Genomic DNA, 22203 nt, shown 5'->3' on the forward strand with positions numbered 1-22203 from the left:
ATTTCTTAAGCAACTTCTTATGTGGTACTTTGTCAAAAGCTTTCTTTAGATCTAAAAATGCACAGTCTGCCCATCCATCTCTTTCCTGTATTATATCTATTAGTCTTGAATAGAAACATATTAAATTGGTGACGCATGATCGTCCTTGTCTGAATCCAAATTGCCTTGGATTTAACACTTTGTTTTTTTCTAAATATTTTACCCATCTACTTTTGATAATTCTTTCACAAAGTTTTGCTATTGTACTTGTTAGAGAGACTGGTCTATAGTTGGTAGGTTCTTCTTTATTTCCTCCTTTGTATATAGGTACTATGTTTGCTTTTTTCCAATCTTCTGGAACTTTTCCTTCTTTCAAGGAACTATTTAGTATGCTATGTATTTTGTCTGCCAGTTCATTCCTGCATTCTTTTAGTATCCAGTTTGCTATTTCATCTGGTCCATGCGATTTTCTGACATCATGGTTACTCAAGTGTGTTAATATTTCATTCTTTGTTACTTTTATTTCTTCCATAGGGGGGACTTTCTCTTTCCATTCGTTCTCTTCAGGTTGTATGTTCTCCCTTGTAAACACTGATTTAAAATGTTTGTTCATAATTTCCGCCATTTCCATTTCCTCAGTGTATTCAACTACCTCCTGTCTTAATTTCTCCAAGTCTTGTTTGTTTTTCAGTTTATTGTTTACAAATCTGTAGAATAGTTTCGTTTGATCTTTACACTTTTCTATGATATCTTTTTCATATTTTCTCTTTTCTTCTCTGCACATTTGTACATATTCATTTCTATAGCAGGTATATATTTTCCATTTTTCAGGTCTTCTGTCTTTTTTCCATCTGGTCCAGGCTTTGTCTCTATTGTCTTTTAACTCCCTACAGCTTTTGTTGTACCAGCATTTTACATATTCTTTTTCTTGTTTTTGTCTTGGGACATACTTTTCCACTCCTTTTTTGTAAATTTTTGTCAAAATATTCCATTTCTCTTCTACTGTTGTTTCTTCTTTGTATATTTCTTCCCAGTTTTCCTTTTGAAAGAATTCTCTTATTTTATCAAAGTTTGTTTTTTCATACATCATTCTTCCTTTTCTGTATTGTTCATTTCTTTTCATATATTTTTCTTCATTAAGTTCCAGTTCAATCAGTATGTGGTCACTTTTACTTATTGGTGTTTTATATTCAATTTTGTCCACTATTCTAGGTTCGGATGTAATTACTAGGTCTAGTTTCGATGGCTCTTCTTCATTTCTATACCTAGTGTTCTCCTGTATCCATTGTGTCATTGTATGGTCAGTAACCATCTCGAGTAGAGCGTTACCCCATGAGCCGTCTCCACCCTTTACTGTCATTTCTTCCCAGCAGATTTCTTTGCAATTAAAGTCGCCCATCATAACTATTTTTCCTCCCTCTTCCATTATCTTGTTTAATGTTATCTTTGTGTCCTCTAACATACTTTTATGTTCACTCTCCTCCCATGAGGTTGTTTTTGGGGGCACATAATATATCACAAACTTTCTGTTCTTCTTATCTCTGTCTTCTACTTCCATCATTATCATTTCTACTGTATTCTTTCCATATGTGACACTCTTCACGTTTATATCCTTCTTAGTTAGGAACATAACTCCACCCCCTTCCTTTTTCACTCTGTTTCTAATCCAATAATTATATGCATCATGTCCTACACTGTTGGGTGGTAGTGGACCTTTTAATTTTGTTTCTACAATTCCCATTATGTCTGGTTCTTTTTCTTTCAAGTAATCATTCAGTTCATTCAATCCTGTTATTAATCCATCTATATTTGTGTAAGACACTCTTAGTTTTCTGCCACTTCCATTGTGTTCTCTGTTTCCCTTTTGTTTTTCTCTTGTATGTCGACTTTCTTCAGTTTCATATTCACTACTCTCCAATAGAATCTCTCTTTTTCTGACTCCGTTCTTATCTCGTTTTTTTCCTTTGCTTCAAGTCTTTTCTGTTTTTCTTCCTCTCTTTCCTCTTTATTCATTTCCCTTTTTATCCATACCTTTTTATATTGTTCACTTGTTGCTAGTTTCCCTGTTTTGGATAAGATATTCTCAGCCATAGTTTGTGACCTGAATTTAATCTTGATTGGTCTGGTCTTGTCTGTACTATATTTCCCTAGCCTGAATTTCTCTTCGATTTGTTTCATTATTTCTGGTTCATCTTCCTGAACTAATTCTAGTAAATTTCTTACTTTTTCATTTTCCTCTTTGATTCTTGTGGTTCTATCTGGGTTATGTTTCTCTTCCATTCCTAATATAATTATACATTTCTTTTTGTCTGCTAAGTCTCTTACTATATTCTCCTTCTGTCTCATCACTTTAATAACTGAGTTTTCAGTTTGTTCATTCATTTGCTGTCTGATTATGTCAGTGAATGCAACCTTGCTATTTTCATCTTTTACTTCTTTTAACTGTTGTTTTAATTCTTCAATTTCCTTAGTTAAGTTTTTGTTCGCCCTCTCTAGTTCTTCCAATTTTTCAATTCTTCGTATCATACTGTCAACATTACCGAACCTACGCTCCAAGTCCTCGTTCATCTTATCGACCTTCTCTTCTAGTCTTGTCAGTCGGGGGGGGGGGGACACACCCTCTTTAAATCCCTTGAAAATATTCTCATCACTTTCTACTGTATTGCTCCTATCTATACTTCTAATCTTCACATTCCTATTAGACATGTCGTCATCCTCCAGCTCGTCTTGCGGTCGCTTGTCCACCTTTCGGCGGCCCGTTAGGGCCAATTCCTCCACCTCCTCATTACCTTCCATTTCCCCAGCAATCCCTCCCCCTCTCCTCTTTCCTTACTTTCCCACTACCCCACGAGCAATTTCCCCCCACCCTGCAAATACAAAAAGGCACTTCTCTTTGCGTTGGGATCCACAATCTGTACTTTTCTTCAGAACGTTCTTCAAGCCGTCCGTTCGTTGAAAGTGTGTGTGTGTGTGTGTGTTTATACATATATATACAAGCAGTAATCCCTTATTTTTTGTAATATATCCATGGTTTTTGCCCCATTATGGATTTTTGGCATAAATAAATTCACCCATATATTATAAATAAAAGAAAAAACAAAGGATTTGAAATTTAAAAAATTTCAATGATACACTGCACCCTGCCTAATTCAGAGCTGAATATTTCAGATATTGGATATATTGTGCACTTTTGTGCCCTTCGGTAAGTGTTAGATGTTTCTGACTGTTAAGCAAGTTATACAGGGTTCCTACAAACTTTTTCATAATATCTTCATAAAAAAAAAAAAAAAACTAAACCCCACCATAGTCAGAACTGAATATTTCAGATACTGGATAAGTTGCACGCCTTCATGCAGTGTACAATGACTTTTTGTGTAATTTTGTGTGGAAACATGGTGGGACAATACCTTAGACTTTTCTTGCAGTATTCCCTCACTTGTCTATTGTGTTATGAATAAATGTAGAAATAATTGTCTAGGTTGTTACATTGTTCTCTATCTTCTATGCTTTTTTTATGTGTACTTTTCTCTTGTAAGCAGTGCCAGATGCATACAACTCTGGGAGTGAAAAGTAGCAAGGTTGACATGCTTTCAACAACATTCAGTTGTTAAACAGGTATTTGGAGATTTGGCGTTTTGCAGGGGTTATAAGAATGTAACTACCATAAAAACTAAGGAATTACTGTATACATAATACATATGATGTGGTTTAACGTCACAAACTCCCCCTCTTGGAAGGCTAGGACGGTGCCCCACACAGAGGACTTTGTAGCGTGGAATTTAATGAACCATGCCCTTGGTTCAACTTCGCCAGTGGCAGAATTCGAACCGCCATCCCCTTGACCTTTTCCACAAGTGACAACACCCTGTATTTCTTCTATCCCATTTTAGCAGGTCATCCCTATCAAGAATTTCCATCCCTTTCTTAATTCTGTATATGGTTAGCAAATCACCTCTTTCTCTTCTTTGTTCCAGGGTTGGTAAATTTAGTTTATCCAATCTTTGTTCATATGTCAAATTGCAAAGTATTGGTGCCATCTTTGTCGTTGCTCTTTGAATTCTTTCTAGTTTATGTTTTTTAGGTATTAGGTGTCCATAGTGACATTGTGTATTCCAATTTTGGTCTTATCAGTGTACATACATACATATACCAAGGCTTTTTCCCCCTTTCAAGGGAGGTAGCCAAAAAGGGAAAGGCATAAAAACACTCCCACCCATTTCATCCCTAAATACACTCCACACCCTTCCCACCCTCCCTCTCATCTGAGCACCTCCTGGATGACGGGTCATCCCTGCACCTTGCCCACCGCCCTGGGTCCGAAGCAGTGTCGCAAGACACAGCACATCCACAGCAAGGCCGCTTCATTTAATCGGCGACCCCCCCCTCCGTCCCCCCTTGCATGTAAGGAGAGGACGGGGAGAAATCAGTGTAACTAGTAATTTCTTTACCATTTCTTCATCCATGTAGTCAAAGGCTACTTTCATGGATCTTAACTTATTAAGTTTCACTGACTAATTTGTTGACATGTCTGTCTGGAGTTATATCACACACTGATGAGTACACTTATTAAAAGGTGGGATTCAATATAAAAAAGTAAATGAAAAAATTTACTTTTATTTTGGCACATCACTGCTTTTATCACAGAATTTCAAAACAAGAATACTTTATGAATAACTTGAATAAGTAATATTCTCATGCTGCAAATGCAAAAGACTATCCATATACTTCTCATATCAAGTAATAAAACTAATTTTGATGCAGAATATAAAGGTATATCAGGGCATTAAAACTTGCAACTTGTTCTATATTAATAATATACTGTACCTGGTAGTTTTATAATTAAGAATAACAGATAAGTGCATTTATGCAATAGTATTATCATAAGGTTTGCTAATATCTATATGCAGTATATAACTTTTGAGTAAATACTTTTGTAACTGTACTTAGTATTTTCAAGTACTTTGGATATAAGTACAAGTACCACTGAATTTCCAAACTCCAAGTACAAGTACAAATACTTGGACCCAATCCTGCCAACAACCCCCTTTGGCCCATCATCTCTGATTTCCACAGTGACTTATTCAGTGCCTAATAGACTGAACGAAATTCTCACCCCTACATACCTAAGGATTTCACCCAAACATCAACACAAGAATTCCCAGTGATCCTAGCAAATGCTCCTCCTGCAGAAAATCACATTGTTGGATGTAGAAATTTTATTTACTAATTAAGATGTCTATAGGACAATACAATTTATCCTAGACAGAATCTACAGATGTGATGAAATGCTGACCCTGTACATCCCAGAAGCTGCCTTATGCACACTATTAGAACTCTAAAGAAAGCAGCTTCACATGCCCTCATAGAAATCCTGAACATCCCAGAAGCTGCCTTACGCACACTATTAGAACTCTATACTAAAGTTTGCACCTTCACATGCCCTCACAGAAATATGTACAAACAGATCAATGGAGTTGCCATGGGCAGCCCCCTAGCTCTCCTTATCGTAAACTTTTTTATGGGAACAATTGAGAAAAACACATTCACCACCAACCATCCCTCCATCTATTGCCACTATATATATATGAAGTTTTCATCAGATCCAAAGATATTCATGAACTCCAAAGGCTCAGAGAACACCTTATAAATGCTTCTGGTCTTAACTTCACATGTGAAGAGTTGAACAATGGTCACTAACCCTTCCTTAATGTCCTAGTAACCAGCCACATGCCAGACTGCCACAAAAAACCCTTGCAACCCCTGTGGGTTGCACAAATAACCCAAAAGCACACCTTCACATTTTTTCAACACCAAGGGGTGATTCTCCAGTGATAATCCCTTTCCTCCTCCTATTAGGTAGAGATATAGAGAGCAACCCTGGATCCATCACAAATTACACTTGTTAGACATGCTCCAAACCCACCACCTAAAGCCATGAGATAAAGGGCTCAATTCAATGCAATTTATGCAAAAACTGGGCCCAACTCACTTCCACAACACTTGCTGACATAAAACATTCCACAAACACCTGGACCTGTTCCTCATCCCCACTCACAACCTCACCCTCACCTTCCCATCCCCAGCCTGCATCCTCACCCACACCCTGACCCTTGCCCTCCCCTTTACCCCTATCCACTTCCCCTCCTCCTCCTAACCCTAACCCTAACCCTCCCACACCCATATCCCAACCCCATATAGGAACCTACAGTATGTACAAAACACACATAAAAAAATAATAATAAGAAGAAAATTACACTTCCTCAATCTACACAACATACATGTTGCCACCATAAAAGAAACAAAACTGACACTCACAAAAAACACCCTCATTTGATAATTTCACTGCTATTAGACAAGACCAGACCAATGCCATTCACAGTGGACACATCACCCTGATCCCCCAATCCATCTGCTTTATGGACAAAAGTACTACCACCAAATGCTCCTCCCTCCCACTGACAGCACCACTGAAACCCAATCAATCCAAATTTGAATAGGTAACAAATCCAAAATCATCCCCCAGTTCCCAACAGCTTTGGACCTAACCTCAACCAACTCACCACCTTCTCCAACTTTATCCTGGGCGGTGACTTCAATGCCAATTCATTTGCCTGGTATGTCAACAACTCCAACATGGACAGAGGGCTTGATTTACAGACACAACTTGACTCACTACCAATCATGAACAACACCCATAATCACACACATATCCCCCATCAAACCCTTTACACCCCTCTCTCCTGACATCACCTTCTGTTCCCCCTGTTTAATCTAAACATCTTGGAAGGTGGTCAGAGCCCTTGGATCTGACCACCTTCCAATCATCATCACCACCAAAACACAATACACCCCAGTTGGCCACAGACACACATACACCAATTACAAAAGAGCAAACTGGGAAGCTTTCACTGAAAAGACAGAACAACACTGGGACACTGAACAGTACACCAATCACAGACATTGACACTGCTGTGCACACCTTCAACATAACCATATAAAACACAGACAAGAAATATATCCCCAGAGACAACAGAAAATCATATGAGCCAAATTTCACACCAGAAATTCAAGGCCTCATCAGAAATTGCAAAACATTAAAACATGCCACCCCCACACCTATCCCTCAGAACATAACAAACCAAATACAAGCATTTAATACTGAGATCAACAATAAAATGCATGAACAAAAAACACTAAATCTGCAAACTTTTGTAAACACAATCACAAAACAAACACCAAACAATTGTACAAGACACTCAACAGCATTATACTATCCAACAGTAACACAACACACTTTCACACAGCAATAACCACAACAGTTACCCTACCCTCAGACAACAAGCACTCGTATATCATTTTGCATGGACAAGACATCTCTCCCCTCATCCTGATGAGTGATGACCAATGAACCATCCAATGTAAAACAGACTTCCCCATAGACCTAGATTACATACAATTCAAAGACAGTCAGATGAAGCATATTATCCATAACCTCAAGCACTCTGCTTATGGTCCTGACAACATAAGTAACATCCACTTAAAATACTTCAGACCACATGGCTTACACACACACTCACCAACATTGCGAACTACAGCTATTCATACAACACTATACCTGACATCTGGAAGCATGGTAAAATCATCATAACCTCCAAATATAACAAAAACCTAACAGTTCCAGCATCACACTGCCCAATCACACTTCTCTACATCCCCTCCAATGTCACAGAATACCTTATACTACAACTCATCACACCACATATCCCCCTTTCCAAATCACAACATTGTTTAAGACCATTACACTCCACAAACAGTTCCAACAGATCTCACACCAAGGGTTTTCAAGGGCATCAATTCAGATAAGCCCCTAAACAGAACATTTTATAACACTAAACATTAGTAAAGCTTTTAATGCCATCCCCCATCACAATCTCACCAACAAAATATCCAACATAGACATGCACAATAATAACAAAAGATGGCTGGCCAATTATTTGGCAGGTAGAAATGCTTAAGTGTCATATAATGGTCAATCATCACACACCAAGAAACTCTAAGATGGAGTATCTCAGGGCTGTCCTATCCCCCACACTCTTTAACCTATACATGCACTCTATACCCATAACCCAGAAATACAATTCTCTTTTCATGCACACAATATAATAACATGCACACATTACACATTATAATGCAGACAGAGCCACAGAAATACTACAGCCATACCTTAATAAGTTCAACATCTGGTTCACTACAAACTTAAAATAGTCCCAAAAAAAATCCACAGCCACACTTTTCACCAACTGGACACCAGAACAAATACATACACCTCTTTATCAACAACACCCGCACAACACACACACACACCCAAGATTCTTGGCATAATATTCAATGCATCCATGTCATTCAAACAACACCTAACAAACATAAAGACAAAATGCACACATAGGGCCAACACATTTAAATCACTTACAGGCAGAACATTCTGACAAAACAAAGAAACTACCAGTACAGTATACAAACAATATATACCCCTCAGTGATGAATTATATGAGCCCTGCATGGGCCCCTAATCTCACTAAGACACCACAACTCCCTATACAGAATAAAGCCCTAAAGACAATTACAGGGTGTACAAATACAACTTTTGTTTTTAGGATATATGCCCCGTGGGGCTACAGGGAGAAGGATGCCTAGTCCCACTCCCCGTCCCTTTCTTCTCGCTTCTTACGATCCAAGTGGGATACTTGGTGGCAGTATTCTTTTCCCCCACCACAGGGAATTCCCCCATCACAGAAAGAGAATACTCAGAGAAATGGTACAGGACAGCAACAAGGGGTTGGGGGACAGCATAACGGAGGGACAGTCGTAGTATAAAAGTGTCATCATTTCTCTATGAACAGAGTTTTCTTCTATCATAGACAAAATGATGCATGGCTCTGGTCCGTAGGGACGCCCCATATAGACCCTAAAGTATCGACTGCATGCTACTTTGCCACAATAACAAGCAGCCAATACCCCAGGGGGGACGGAGAGGGGGGGTCGCCGATTAAATGAAGCGGCCTTGCTGTGGATGTGCTGTGTTTTGCGACACTGCTTCTGACCCAGGGCAGTGGGCAAGGTGCAGGGATGACCCGTCATCCAGGAGGTGCTCAGATGAGAGGGAGGGTGGGAGGGGTGTGGAGTGTATTTAGGGATGAAATGGGTGGGAGTGTTTTTGTGCCTTTCCCTTTTTGGCTACCTCCCTTGAAAGGGGGAAAAAGCCTTGGTATATGTATGTATGTACAAATACAACACCTACAGATCATCTACACCATGAAATGATAGTCCTCAAAGTCAAGGATCACCTTGACATAAGAGGCACAAACACACTTGTTGTGGCCTCCACAAACACAGCCCACCCACTACACTACATAGCAGAACACCCACATATGCCAAGAAACATCAAAACAACACCCACATCCTTATATCACACCCAAATACTCTTTCCCTTCCTGCACAACCACCAAACACCAGCCTCCAGAAGCATATAACAATCATATTTTGCGCTGCTCCATCAACAAACTGAAAGACAATACATTGCTGCATGCCACACATATCTCCCACCAAGCCCTTTACACCCACTCCTCTCCTGACATCAACATCTGTTCCACCTGTTTAACCCCAACATCTTGGAAGGTGGTCTCCCCCAAGAGGACAGAGTGCAACCACCATCCAACCCTTCTAAGTTACCAAAAGAGGCTGGATGACTGCATCACAGACAACTGTCCAGGGTGTAACACTTCACCCCATACTATATGACACATTATGGAAGACTGCATTGTACACAATCATGCATGCCAACACCATAATATATACTCTTAAAGGCATATGTGGGAAAACCCTATTCCAGCTATTGTGTTCCTTAGGGAGATGGGATTGCTCAGCAAGACAGTCTAGGGCAGTGGTTCCCAAACTTTTTTTTGGCCGCGACCCAAATCCAGATCTGGTGAAGATGTGGTGACCCAAGCATCAAAAAGCAATTTCGAAAGTCTTCTATTATTGAAAACACAATGAAATGAAAATACAATGGTACAAATATTTTTTTTCTGACAAGGTCTCGCGACCTATTCTTGAACTCTTCGTGACCCATGTTTGGGTTGCGACCCATAGTTTGAGAATCGCTGGTCTAGGGAATGACAACAACAAGAATTATGCTATTTCTGTATATGTACAGTGAGTCCTCCTTATACAGTAATTCTTTATCTGGTAAATTCACAGTTACGGTATTTGGTAATTACCACCCTCGATTCTATCTACGGTAAGAAAAATTCACAGATACAGTATCTGCTAGATATTTTGAAGAGGAAAGAGCAGGGAGAAGGTATGTGTGTTATATCCTATTATTACATGTTATAATGGGTTCAGTAAATGGTAATTTCAATTTGCGGTAAGGTTTTCAGGAACGCATATGTACCGTATCACGAGGACCTAATGTATAACTTACCATTAAAAAACTGTCTCAACAGCAAAAGTGAATCTCCTCAATGCTATTTAAACTCCACTATTAATGCTTACATATCCCATGCCATATCCAAGTGCTCCACTTGAAAAGACATACATACTAAACTGGAAACATTAACCCAGGTCCTTATTAACAACAGATAAGAGCAATAATTTAACTAATGAAGCAACATAGCATGCTATAAACAACTGGTACTCTAGCAAACCTGCCCAACATACACAAGAAAATATCACTGTGTACAGTAGACCTTCATTATCGACTGATTCCTTTCTCTATAGACTGTTTTAATTATTGATAGATTTTCTACTAATGGAAATTTTTATATTTCCATAAGTAAACAAGTGATACATTTATATTTGGATTTACCCATATCTTACACCTCTCCTCACAGAGCCATGTGTGGAAATTCCACTCAGTTCATGTGGGGAAATCATTATGAAGGCATGATACATTATGTATAGATGGTAAATATAATACAAGTGATCAAACAATGATAGCCAGTGGGCAGCAATATGACTCTCAACCTGGGCAGCACTTCAGCAAGCTATGTCACTGCTGTACATATAGTCTTTGTTTTTAAATGACTTGAATATATTTCCAATAAGTATGATGAAACAAGGTGCATATAAAAATAGAATAAAAAAAATTAATACATAAAATTGAAACCAGCTGATACTTATCAAGAAAAAAATGGTATCAATGGCTTGGGTATCAAGTGATATCTTTAGCCAACCTCCAAAAAAATGTCAAGACCACTGACCCAGATAACAGCATATCATTTATGACATACTACAACATATTATTTATCACATACTACAAGAACTGAAACATGTCACAACTTTACTGAGAAATCGTCCCTCCTACTGTTATCACCTCTACAAGACAATCATATCTACCAACACAACTGTAGCAATGAGGACGAAATCTTATTCATACATTGGGATGACAAGAACAAAGCTTTCGAGATTGTTAAGCTACCACCTATAAAATAGAACCATTGAGAACCATTACAACACTAAACACTTACCTGCCAGAGCCTACAAGAAGGAATAACAATAGAGAGAGAATGAAACCCTTGCTGACATTCCTTGAAACCATCTACCGGTATATATGAGTATATATATATATATATATATATATATATATATATATATATATATATATATATATATATATATATATATATATTCAAAAGGCATATACCCAATCCCACCCATTCCTCTCTCATGCACCACCCTTTCCTCCCTCTCATCTTAGTTCCTCTTGGATGAATGGTCATCCCAGTCTCCTGCCCACTGCCCTGGGTCAGAAGCAATGCAGCAAGACACAGTACATCCACAGCAAGGATGCTTTACTTAATCAGTAACCCACCTCTATCCCCCCATATGGAATATAGAGAAGACAAGGAGAAATACCTTTAGGCTGTGTCAAAATAACATTCACACATAACAATTCCCTAGTCCCCTCCCTTCCTTGCATCACAGTATCATTTATACAGTCATTTTCCATCCACCCCTATCCATTGCCTTCTCCTATCCTTGCTTAATAGACATTCCCCTCTTGCTCAAGGCCCCTTTACCCATCCATCTCATCCTCAGTCATCCCCTGAAGTTTACACCCTCCACCTCTGCCTTCCACGCTTCTTTTACTTAACTTTCTTCACTCTTTCTTTCCAAACCATCCCAATACTCTTTCATCAGTCCTGTCTGCCATCTCCTTTTCCACCCCTGCTCTCCTCACTTTGTTTCTCACTCTATCCAAACTTGTAACCCCTACCATACTTCTCACACTTTATATCAAGTACATTTAAACTTCTCTCTGCCTCATTGAAATCTCAAGTTTCCTCCCCTTACAGTGATATTGATATAATCACCCCTTCATGTGATATCTTTCCATCCATTCCCAAATGCTTATTTCTCATGACACTTATTTAATCCCCCAAGGCATTTACTTGCTCCTATCTACAATTTACCTTTACCTCTACTCCTCCCTTTCCTGCCACAAGCGACTCCAAATACTTAACCCCTTCACTACGTGCCAAAATCTCGCGGGCAGCATTAGCTGCCAGATGTGCGATGTTGCATCATAATACTCACATTATAAAAAATAAAGTTACCACTTATATAGCTCGTTCTCTTTCACCCGTGAATTTTGATAACCATAGAAAATATGATGAAGCCAGTTTACAGAGTATGGGGGTCATGCAGGTACGACTACAAAAAATATAATCAAGACGCCGACATCGGCATCCTCGCGTACCCACTTGCTCCTCATGACGCCTACGTAGGCGTCATCGTATTGAAGGGGTTAAAACCCTCCAATACCTCCAGCCCCTCTCCTTTAACACTTAGTTCCAACTCTCTGCCATCTTCTCCCCTTTTACATCTCATTACCTTAGTTTTACCCACATTTGCCTTCAATTCTATTAGACCTTCCCAGTGTCACTAACTGCCTTAATCCCCCTCTGTCCCTGCCACCAGTACAGTGTCATCTACAAACAACTGGCTCCAGTCCACTAAAATTGTACCTCCCTTTTTCAGACATTGCATGACATCCATCTAATCCAGGTGCCTTACCTGCTCTCATAATTTTCAAAACTCCTGATACCTCATTATTTTTATTTCTCCATTTTCCTCTCCCATCATGTCATTTTCTTAGCAGATTCCACTGCTATCAACAATCCCTTTGTTAAGCTGGTAGTCTTGCCCCAAACTGGGCAGCCAAATGTTAAGCTGGTTTGAAGGCAAACTCTGATGGAGAGAATATTTGTTTATTTAGACATGAATGTTGGGCACCAATAATGATAGCTCATTCTAAGTGCAAGAAAAGGGATGTGAGATAGGGGGAGGCAAGACGCCGATATGGCAGCCTCGTGTATCCACTTGCTCCTCGTGCCGCCTACGTATGCGGCACCGTATGGAAGGGGTTAAAGATCATTGGACTTAAGAAATCACTACATCACTGCAAAGCACACATAGGATCTTGTATACATGCTCTGGGGGGGATTCCTTGATAGAACTTCAGAGAGTGCAGTGTATTCTGTATCTGAACAGAAGAAAGATACTGAAGAATTTGGGAGTTTGATTCTCCTAGACAGAAGTTAACAACTGGAGGAAGTGAGTTGCCATATCTAAAAGTGAGGGCTACAGTGGTGATGGCAGCGTGGGAAAGAACACACGCAACTAAAATGTCTCTAAAGAGATATAGTGACACAATAGATGAAAGAACTAAGGACACATTTATTAAAGTGATGAGAGAAAAGGAGAATATAGTAAGAAACTTAGCGGACAAAAAGAAACGTATAATTATATTAAGGATGGAAGAGAAGTATAATCCAAATAGGACCACAGGAGTAAAAGAGGAAAAGGAAAAGGTAAACAAAATATTAGAAGTAGTTCAAGAGGATGGACAAGAAACAGGGAAAGAAATTGAAGAATTATATAGACTAGGGAAATATAATACAGATAAGACCAGACCAATTAAGATCAAATTCAGGTCACAAATGACAGCAGAGAATATCTTAGCAAAAACAGGAAAACTAGCAGTGATCAATATAAACAGGTATGGATAAAAAGAGAAATGAATAAAGAGGAAAGAGAGGATGAGAAAACAAAAATACTAGAAGCTAAAGAAAAAATGAGAAAAAACAGACAGAAAAAGATAAATTCTATTGGAGAGTAGTGAATATGAAAGTGAGGAAATGGTTCATAACAGAGAAAAACGGAAAGGAAACAGAAAACACAATGGAAGTAGCAGAAAATTAAAAGTGTCTTACACAAACATAGATGGCTTAATAACAGGCTTGAACGAACTGAATGAGTACCTGAAGGAAAAAGAACTGGACATAATGGGAATTGTAGCGACAAAATTTAAAGGTCCACTACCACCCAACAGTGTAGGACATGGTGCATATAATTATTGGATTAGAAACAGGTAAAATAAGGGGGTGGAATTATGTTCCTGACTAAGAAGGATATAAATGTCAGGAATGTCACATATGGAAAGAATAGAGTAGAGATGATTATGATGGAAGTGGAGGACAGGGATGGGAAGAGCAGGAAGTTTGTAGTAAGTTAAGTGCCTCCTAAAACAGCTTCTTGGGAAGAGAGAGAACAGAAAAATATGTTAGAAGACACGAGGATAACACTAAATAAGATAATGGAAGATAGGGGAAGAATAGTTATAATGGGTGACTTTAATTGTAAAGAAATCTGCTGGGAAGAGATAACAGTGAAGGGTGGAGACAACCTATGGGGAAATGTACTACTTGATATGATTACGAGTATAGAACATACAATGACGCAATGGATACAAGAGAATACTAGGTATAGAATAGAGGAAGAACCATCGAGACTGGACCTAATAATCACATCAGACCCTGAAATAGTGGACAAGATTGATAAGATACCAATAAGTAAAAGTGACCACATATTGGTTGAACTGGAGCTAAATGAGGAAAAATACATGGAAAAAAACGAACAATATAGAAAGGGAAGATGGATGTATGGATTTTTTTTTTATAAAATAAGAGAATTCTTTCAAAAAGCAGACTGGGAAAGGATACACAAGGAGGAAACAACAGTAGAAGAGAAATGGAATAGTTTAACAAAAATTTATAAAGGAGTGGAAAAATATGTTCCAAGACAAAAACAAGAAAAAGGATATGCAAAGTGTTGGTACAACAAAAGATGTAGGGAGTTGAAAGACAAAAGGGATAAAGCTTGGATAAAATGGAAAAAAAAGACAAAAGACCTGAAAAATGGAAAATATATACTAGTTATAGAAATGAATATGTACAAGTGTGCAGAGAAGAAAAGAGAAAATATGAAAAAGATGCCATAGAGAAATGTAAAGATCAACCAAAACTATTTTACAGATTTGTAAACAATAGAAAAACAAACAAGAATTAGAGAAACTACAACAAGGAGGAGTTGAATACACAGAGGAAATAGAAATGGCAGATATACAAGAGGACATGGAAAGAAAATCAAGGCAGTTATAGAAGAGACCTAAAAAAGAACAGCTTTCCCCCCAGGGTAATAGACATTTGGAACAAGTTAGATGAGAAAGTGGTGTGTGCAAAAACGATACACAAATTTAAAAATAGTCTAGATAAAACGAGATATAAAGACAGGACACGATGAGCATAGCTCCCTTTCCCGAAAAATACAACTAGGTAAATACATACTAAAGGCTTTTTCCCCCTTACAAGAGAGCTAGTCAAAAAACAAAGGTATAGAAACCACTCCCACCCATTGCATCCCCTACATACTCCACTCCCCTCTACCCTCTTCCCTTGGCACAATATAGACAATGGACTGGGATCTACTGTCTCCAATACGGCTGATGATACAAAGCTGTGTGTAATAGCAAATGATTACTTGAATCAATTAAATATTTAAAAAGATTTCGATCAACTAAAGCAATGGTCTGAAAACTGGTATATGAAATTTAATCCACATAAATATTGTAGTGAGAGTTGATGGTGATGTGTCTAGAGAGTTGATGATAGCAAACACAGTGTTTTGGAAGAAAGTCCAACATAAGTACACATGGAAGAAGGTGACAGATTGGGCTTTAATGGACTATATAGTGGTAACCAGGAGAAGATTATGCCCTTGACTTTGGCTACCTCCCTTGTAAGGGTGAAAAAGCCATTGGTATGTATGTACCTATACACCCAGATGATCAAGAGAAAACAGCTTTTGTTACTCCAGAAGGTTTGTGCCAATTCAAAATCCTTCTCTTTGGTTTATGAAATGACCCTGCTACCTTTCAAAGAATTAGAAATAAATCAATATTCATTTTGCCCGAAATAAAGTCATATTTAGACAATGTGGTGACTTATAGCAATACAGGTAAACGTCGACTTACGATGGCCGCGACTTACGATTGTTCGACTTTACGATGACGACGACGACGATATGATAATTTAACCCCTTCCATACGGTGCGGCACACATAGGCGTCATGAGGAGCAAGTAGATTCGCGACGTTGCCATATCGGCGTCTTGATTATATTTATTGTAGTCGCCCCTGTGTTTTTACATTCTCTCAAATGTGCCCTAAATCCCATTCTCTGTGGTTTTCAAAATTCGCGGGTGAAAGAGAGAACGATCGATATAAGCGGTGACTATATTTTATGATGCGAGTATTATTACGTCACGTCGTACGGCTGGCATTGGCTGCTGCCCGCGAGATTTAAGTTCCGTACTGAAAATACATATTATAGTGTTTGAATATGGTAAAAAGGATAAAAATAATTAAATAAACTACTGTACATGTTTAATAGGCTATATTCAGTATCTCTGGTGGTGAATATACAGGTAGGCTAGGTACAGTGACCACGGAACAGAGTGGGGATCGACTTACGATGAGATCGTCTTACGATGGCTCTATCGAAACCTAATGCCATCGTAAGTCGACGTTTACCTGTACTTAGGAACAACATGTAGCAAATTTACACGAGTTCTTTAAGAGAGCTGACCAAATTAAGTTAACCATTGATCTAGAGAAGAGTAATTTTGGTCATGCTCCTCTATACTACAATTAGGTGAATACATCCATAGCAGGGCCAGCCACTTCATTCAAATAGTGACCCTCCCTCCTTGTCTCCTCATGCAAAACTAGAAGATGATAAATCTCTATGGGCCAAACATTTTTAAATGAAGATATTCAAGGAATGTATGGTTTTCAATACATAAATCTTCTTTGGCTTTATAATTGAATGTACATAAAGTATACCTGCTTCCCTTGGTCATTCATGTAAACAATGATAGAGGAATAAAGAGGAATGAAAGGGTAAATTTTCAGAAGTGCACATCTACATGATATAGTATTACAAAACTAAATATTAATTTTGTAAATTATAATACATCAATGTAATATACATTTTTCTTAGCAGAAATTATGGTCATTTTTTAGAAGTGAACACCAACGCAATATAGCAATAGAAAATTAATTCATTTTATAAATTATAATACATCAATGTAATATGTGTTTTTCTTGGCAGAAGTTGATAACAAAAAAGTTGCTAAAACCGAATTACTAATGAATAAAGTTGAGGTGGGTGAATGATACACCTTGTTCATTTTCATAGATGCTGAGGTTGAAGAAATGAAAGAATGATAAATTCATCTATTCTAATCTAACCTAACCTACCTACCTACCTAACTACATAACCTTAGCTGTATCTAGTAATGTGGTACCTGTAATTCTAAAGATTCAGGTCATTGTCATGCATGCTGATGGCCTGATTAACTTCTAAATCGGACTGCAGGGAATAGAATTGTTGCATATCTTGAAGGAAGCCCTATTATCTTTGTAACACCACTTATTAATATCAACTGGAGTTGGAGAACACCATGTGCACAGACATTGACTGGACTGAACAGACGACAACATGGTGTCTCAATGCTATGCTTGCAGCTTTGTTCAGTAGTATATTTGCTTTTAGCAAGGTTTTCTGTTATTGATATCCACCAAGAAAAACATATATTATGTTGTATTATAATTCAGAAAATTAATAATCAATTGGTACAGTTTTAGTTGTGCACACCTACGCGATATAGCAATAGAAAATCAATTAATTTTGTAAATAATAGATCAATGTAATATGCAATTTTCTTGGTGGAAATCAATGACAAAAAAGTTGCTAAAACCTATTTTCTAATGAACGAAGTCATGGCAGTTGAATGATTTGCCATGTTTGTTTTGATAGGTGCTGAGGTTGAAGAAATGAAAGTCTGATGAATTAGTCTATTCTTACCTAACCTAACCTACCTACATAAGTAATCTAACCAATGTTTAGTAATTCGGTACCTCAAATTCTAAAGATCATCCGGGTCGACATCACGGATGCTGATGGCCTGATTATTATTGTCCCTCGGGCAATTAACAGATGATGGCAGAACCCTGTGTTCTCTCATAAAGTCCAAGGAAGCCCTATTGTCTTTGTAACAGCACTTATTAACATCACTTGGAGTTAGGGAATGCCCAGTCCACAACGTGAAATTCATCATCTGATAGTGACTGGAATGGCATGGCGTCCGTACCATATCCTAGTGGCTTTGTTAGTAAATATGCTTGTAGCATGGTTTTTTGTTTTTTATTTCCACCAAGAAAATCTCCTATTACCTTCATGTATTATAATTTACAAAATTTTAATTTTATTTTCTAATGCTATATTGTGTAGGTGTGCACAACTAAAATAATACATATATATACATATACCTAAGGCTTTTTTCCCCCTACCACAGGAGGTAGCCCTAATTAATTTTCTAAGGCTATATCACATAGGTGTGCACTTCTAAAAAAAATACCAAAATCAATAATAGAAAAAGCTGCTAAAAGTGATACGCAAATGAATGGAGCCACATTGATTGCTTGCGATGCCATATTTGTTTTGATTGATGTGGAAGTCGAAGAAATTAAAGTATGGTAAATGTCTACTTTAACCTAACTTATATTTAGTAATGCAGTACCTGTAACTCTAGAGCAGGGATTCCCAAACTTTTCAGCTCATTGACCCCCTAGTAAAGTTTAAGAATTTCTATAGATCCCCAAACTATTAATTCCTGAATTATGTCAGTTTACTAATATTATTGGTGTTGTTATTGTTATTAATGCTAGTAATATTATTGTTATCATTATTATTATTTATTATTATTATTTACTATTAGTTATTATTATTATTATTATTATCATTATTATTTTTATTATTATTATTATTATTACTATTATCATTATTATTATTATAATTTTAGTTATCAATGGTGTTATCATCATCACTATGATCATCATTTTTGTTGTTATTATTGTTTTAATTCTTTAATGTAGTTCTTGTTTGGTCTCATAAGTCACTTATGGTAATTCTAAAGTACCATAGTCACAATTTTCGTGTTTGTGGATTTTACTTATTCTATTAATTTATTTTTATTTATTTATATTTTCATCCATTAAAAAAGGGCCAAATGGCAACATTCATCAAAGCAACAGCATTCCAATAATGATACACACTTTCAGATATACATAAACACAAGTTTTATACTTATAATTTACCAATAGCTTTAAGAGTCGTATCATATATTTTCTATTATATTATTATAAGTAATATTCAAGCCAATAATATTACACAAGTTCGTCATCTTAATGTTCATTCACGATGTGGTTATGTGTATGTGAGATTCTCCCTACATGCACAGAGTGGGGAGGATTTTCGACTCAGAGTGAGCTGACACAGTTTTTCTTCAAGTTTAGATATTATTTGGTTGACTATTCTCACTCTTTCAGTACGGGAAAAGAACAGGATCATTTTATGCTAACCATTTAATTCTAAAGACTGCCTTTCGGCCCCATAGTAATTTACTGACCCCTTAGCAATCTACTGACCCCCTTTCGACCCCAGGGATGGTTTCATCGACCCCCTAGTAATCTACTGACCCTCTTTTGACCCCTTGGGTGGTCTCATCGACCCCTGGGGGTCGATATCGACCACTTTGGGAACCCCGCTCTAGAGGGTCGTCACCTTCAACCTCTGAATCCATGAAAACAAAAATTATGTCTCAAGGAGTTGCCACGGCTCCTTTTGTCTATGAATTGCTTTTAGCAAAATTTTCTGTTATTGATTTCTGCCAAGAAAAATGTATATTACATTAATGTATTATAATAATTATTTAATTTTCAAATGCTATATCACATAGGTGTGCACTTATGAAAAATACAAAGGAAAGTATTGTTTATCATTCTAGAAATTGATTGTGTGTTCTGGTAACAGAATTTGCTCTCGCAACCCCCCGTGCTAAACACAGTAAATTAAATTACTATCACAACAAACACAATATGGTGTTATTTCAACTAAAACTCACTCATTTTCAGGCTAATCCAGGGAGTGGGCAAAAACTAAAACAAGGAAATTTATTTGCAGTAGAAATCAATATTCAATATATCAGGTTTACATGAATCACACTGTAGAAAATTTGACTTTTTTTTTATTGGGAAAAGGGGTGGCCCTCTGCAGAAAGTTCACTTTTTCCCCTTACTGAATTCCCTGAACATAAAAATACTATGTGCAAGTCAAACTATGTAACAGGAAAGTGAATACTCTCAAATGAATTACTTTATAACTTAATAATAACTTGATAGTCTTGCATCAGACTCAACAGTTAGTATATAAGCACCCCAACTGAAACTTGCAAGATATCACTTTGGATTTCAAAATGCCATTTATTATCGAGAAAACTTTGATGGGAACCATCACAAATATGTAATTCGCACTCTTCATGAACTCCGCTACCATAACTGTAAACACTGACTAAGTACACGATGATATTATGTCATCAAACATTGACATAACAAATGTAAACAACAAGAAATATGCAGTTAGTAGCTCACCCATTCCGAGGTTATCCGTAATTTTGAGGGGTCCCCGGAGGTAGTATATGACACAGATAACTAGTATGAACCAGAGTGCCCACAAATAACTCCAACTCCAAATTATTGCTTCTTTTATTTTGCCTAAAATGAGCCACAGCCTACCCGCCATTTGCCGTTTCCCGGTGGCGATGGTAGTGTGGACTGTGGATGACTACGAGATCTTGTTTATGTTGGGCCTGCTGCTGCAGCTGTTTAGGAGACCGCGATTTTCGAACGACAAGATAACATGGGAGTGGACATAAAGTTAAAGTTGCCGGGTTTCATGTTCGATATCAGTCTTAAAGACTCTCCTCAGAACGTCAGCCGAGGCAAGCCTCAACCCTTTACCGTGGTGCTCAGCCACGTGCAGTAACCTCAACAATAAACAGCCTAAGCTCACAGGCCCGGACGGGGCTCGATCTGCTGACCCCGTGACTACGAGGCCAGTGGTACCAGCGGTTTAACACATTTTCTTTCTTGTTCACAAACTGATTTAATTCTATGAAATGTAAGGAACAAACAATGTAGGTAGGCTACTCTTTATAACTTGATATTCTCGCCTCATTATCATAGGATTTCCGGTGATGTATCCTTGTTTCAATGTGGTCGTGGAGAAAATTAGAACCCTAGGAGTGCCTCAGTGCAGGGGTATCTAAATATTTTTGAAGGTACTCATAAAGGCTTATAGAAAAATATAATAACCATGTATGGCAACATCATGTTAGAAGTACCAGGTAAATTTAGTGTTGGACCAAAGGATATCGAGGCCGAAAAAGTCTTCAATAACTTCTGCAGACATGTCCAAGCAGTGCTTTAGTTTTTGTCTGTTCTACGCGGGTGGGTAGTTTGTATTTAGAGTGTTACGATACTTTACAGTAAATGTGTCAAAGTGGACTGGATGCGTACTTCATGAAAGATGGCGTCATTTAAACTGTATTCCTGAAAGAAGTAAAAACAAATAATATTCTAAGCACACCTTGGATTTACTAGCATTGTTGTATGATGCTACAAGGGCTAAGAATATCTTTTGTGAATTGAAATATTTAGCTGAGACAAATTCAGAAGAAATCAATGAAGTTAGATCAAAGCCCTTATACATGCCTAAGTGCCGCCCCGGGGCAAAGTTCTCGGTGACGTTCCCCCCTCCCCCATCACCACTTCCTATCTCCACCTTCTACTGCCTATTTTGGCTATTGGCTTGCGGAATAATTATACATATGTAAAAAGAAAATAAGAAATAATAATGTCCCTATTGCAGAAAGGATAAGGGAAATATTTTATATTCTGTTGATTCTAACTCAAAATTCGTAT

The 22203-nt window shown here is 37.7% G+C and overlaps 1 protein-coding gene across 3 annotated transcripts in view; it reads right to left on the reverse strand.

Annotated features, from left to right (window-relative positions):
- LOC143033456 (protein ST7 homolog) overlaps positions 1–21229 on the reverse strand; it is a 117703-nt gene extending 96474 nt beyond the window's left edge. The window contains exon 1 of one of the 3 annotated variants that reach the window (XM_076198921.1): positions 20872–21229. In XM_076198921.1, coding sequence (XP_076055036.1) covers positions 20872–21022 — 151 coding nt within the window. In that variant the 5' untranslated portion in view covers positions 21023–21229. Of the gene's footprint in view, positions 1–13056; positions 13082–20871 lie in introns of those variants that run through there. The other 2 variants (XM_076198924.1, XM_076198923.1) reach the window with 2 other exon arrangements.
- Positions 21230–22203: the final 974 nt, after the last annotated feature.

This window comes from Oratosquilla oratoria, chromosome 15 (assembly GCF_046742065.1).
Source record: "Oratosquilla oratoria isolate Oo_2021 chromosome 15, ASM4674206v1, whole genome shotgun sequence".
Taxonomy (NCBI): domain Eukaryota; kingdom Metazoa; phylum Arthropoda; class Malacostraca; order Stomatopoda; family Squillidae; genus Oratosquilla; species Oratosquilla oratoria.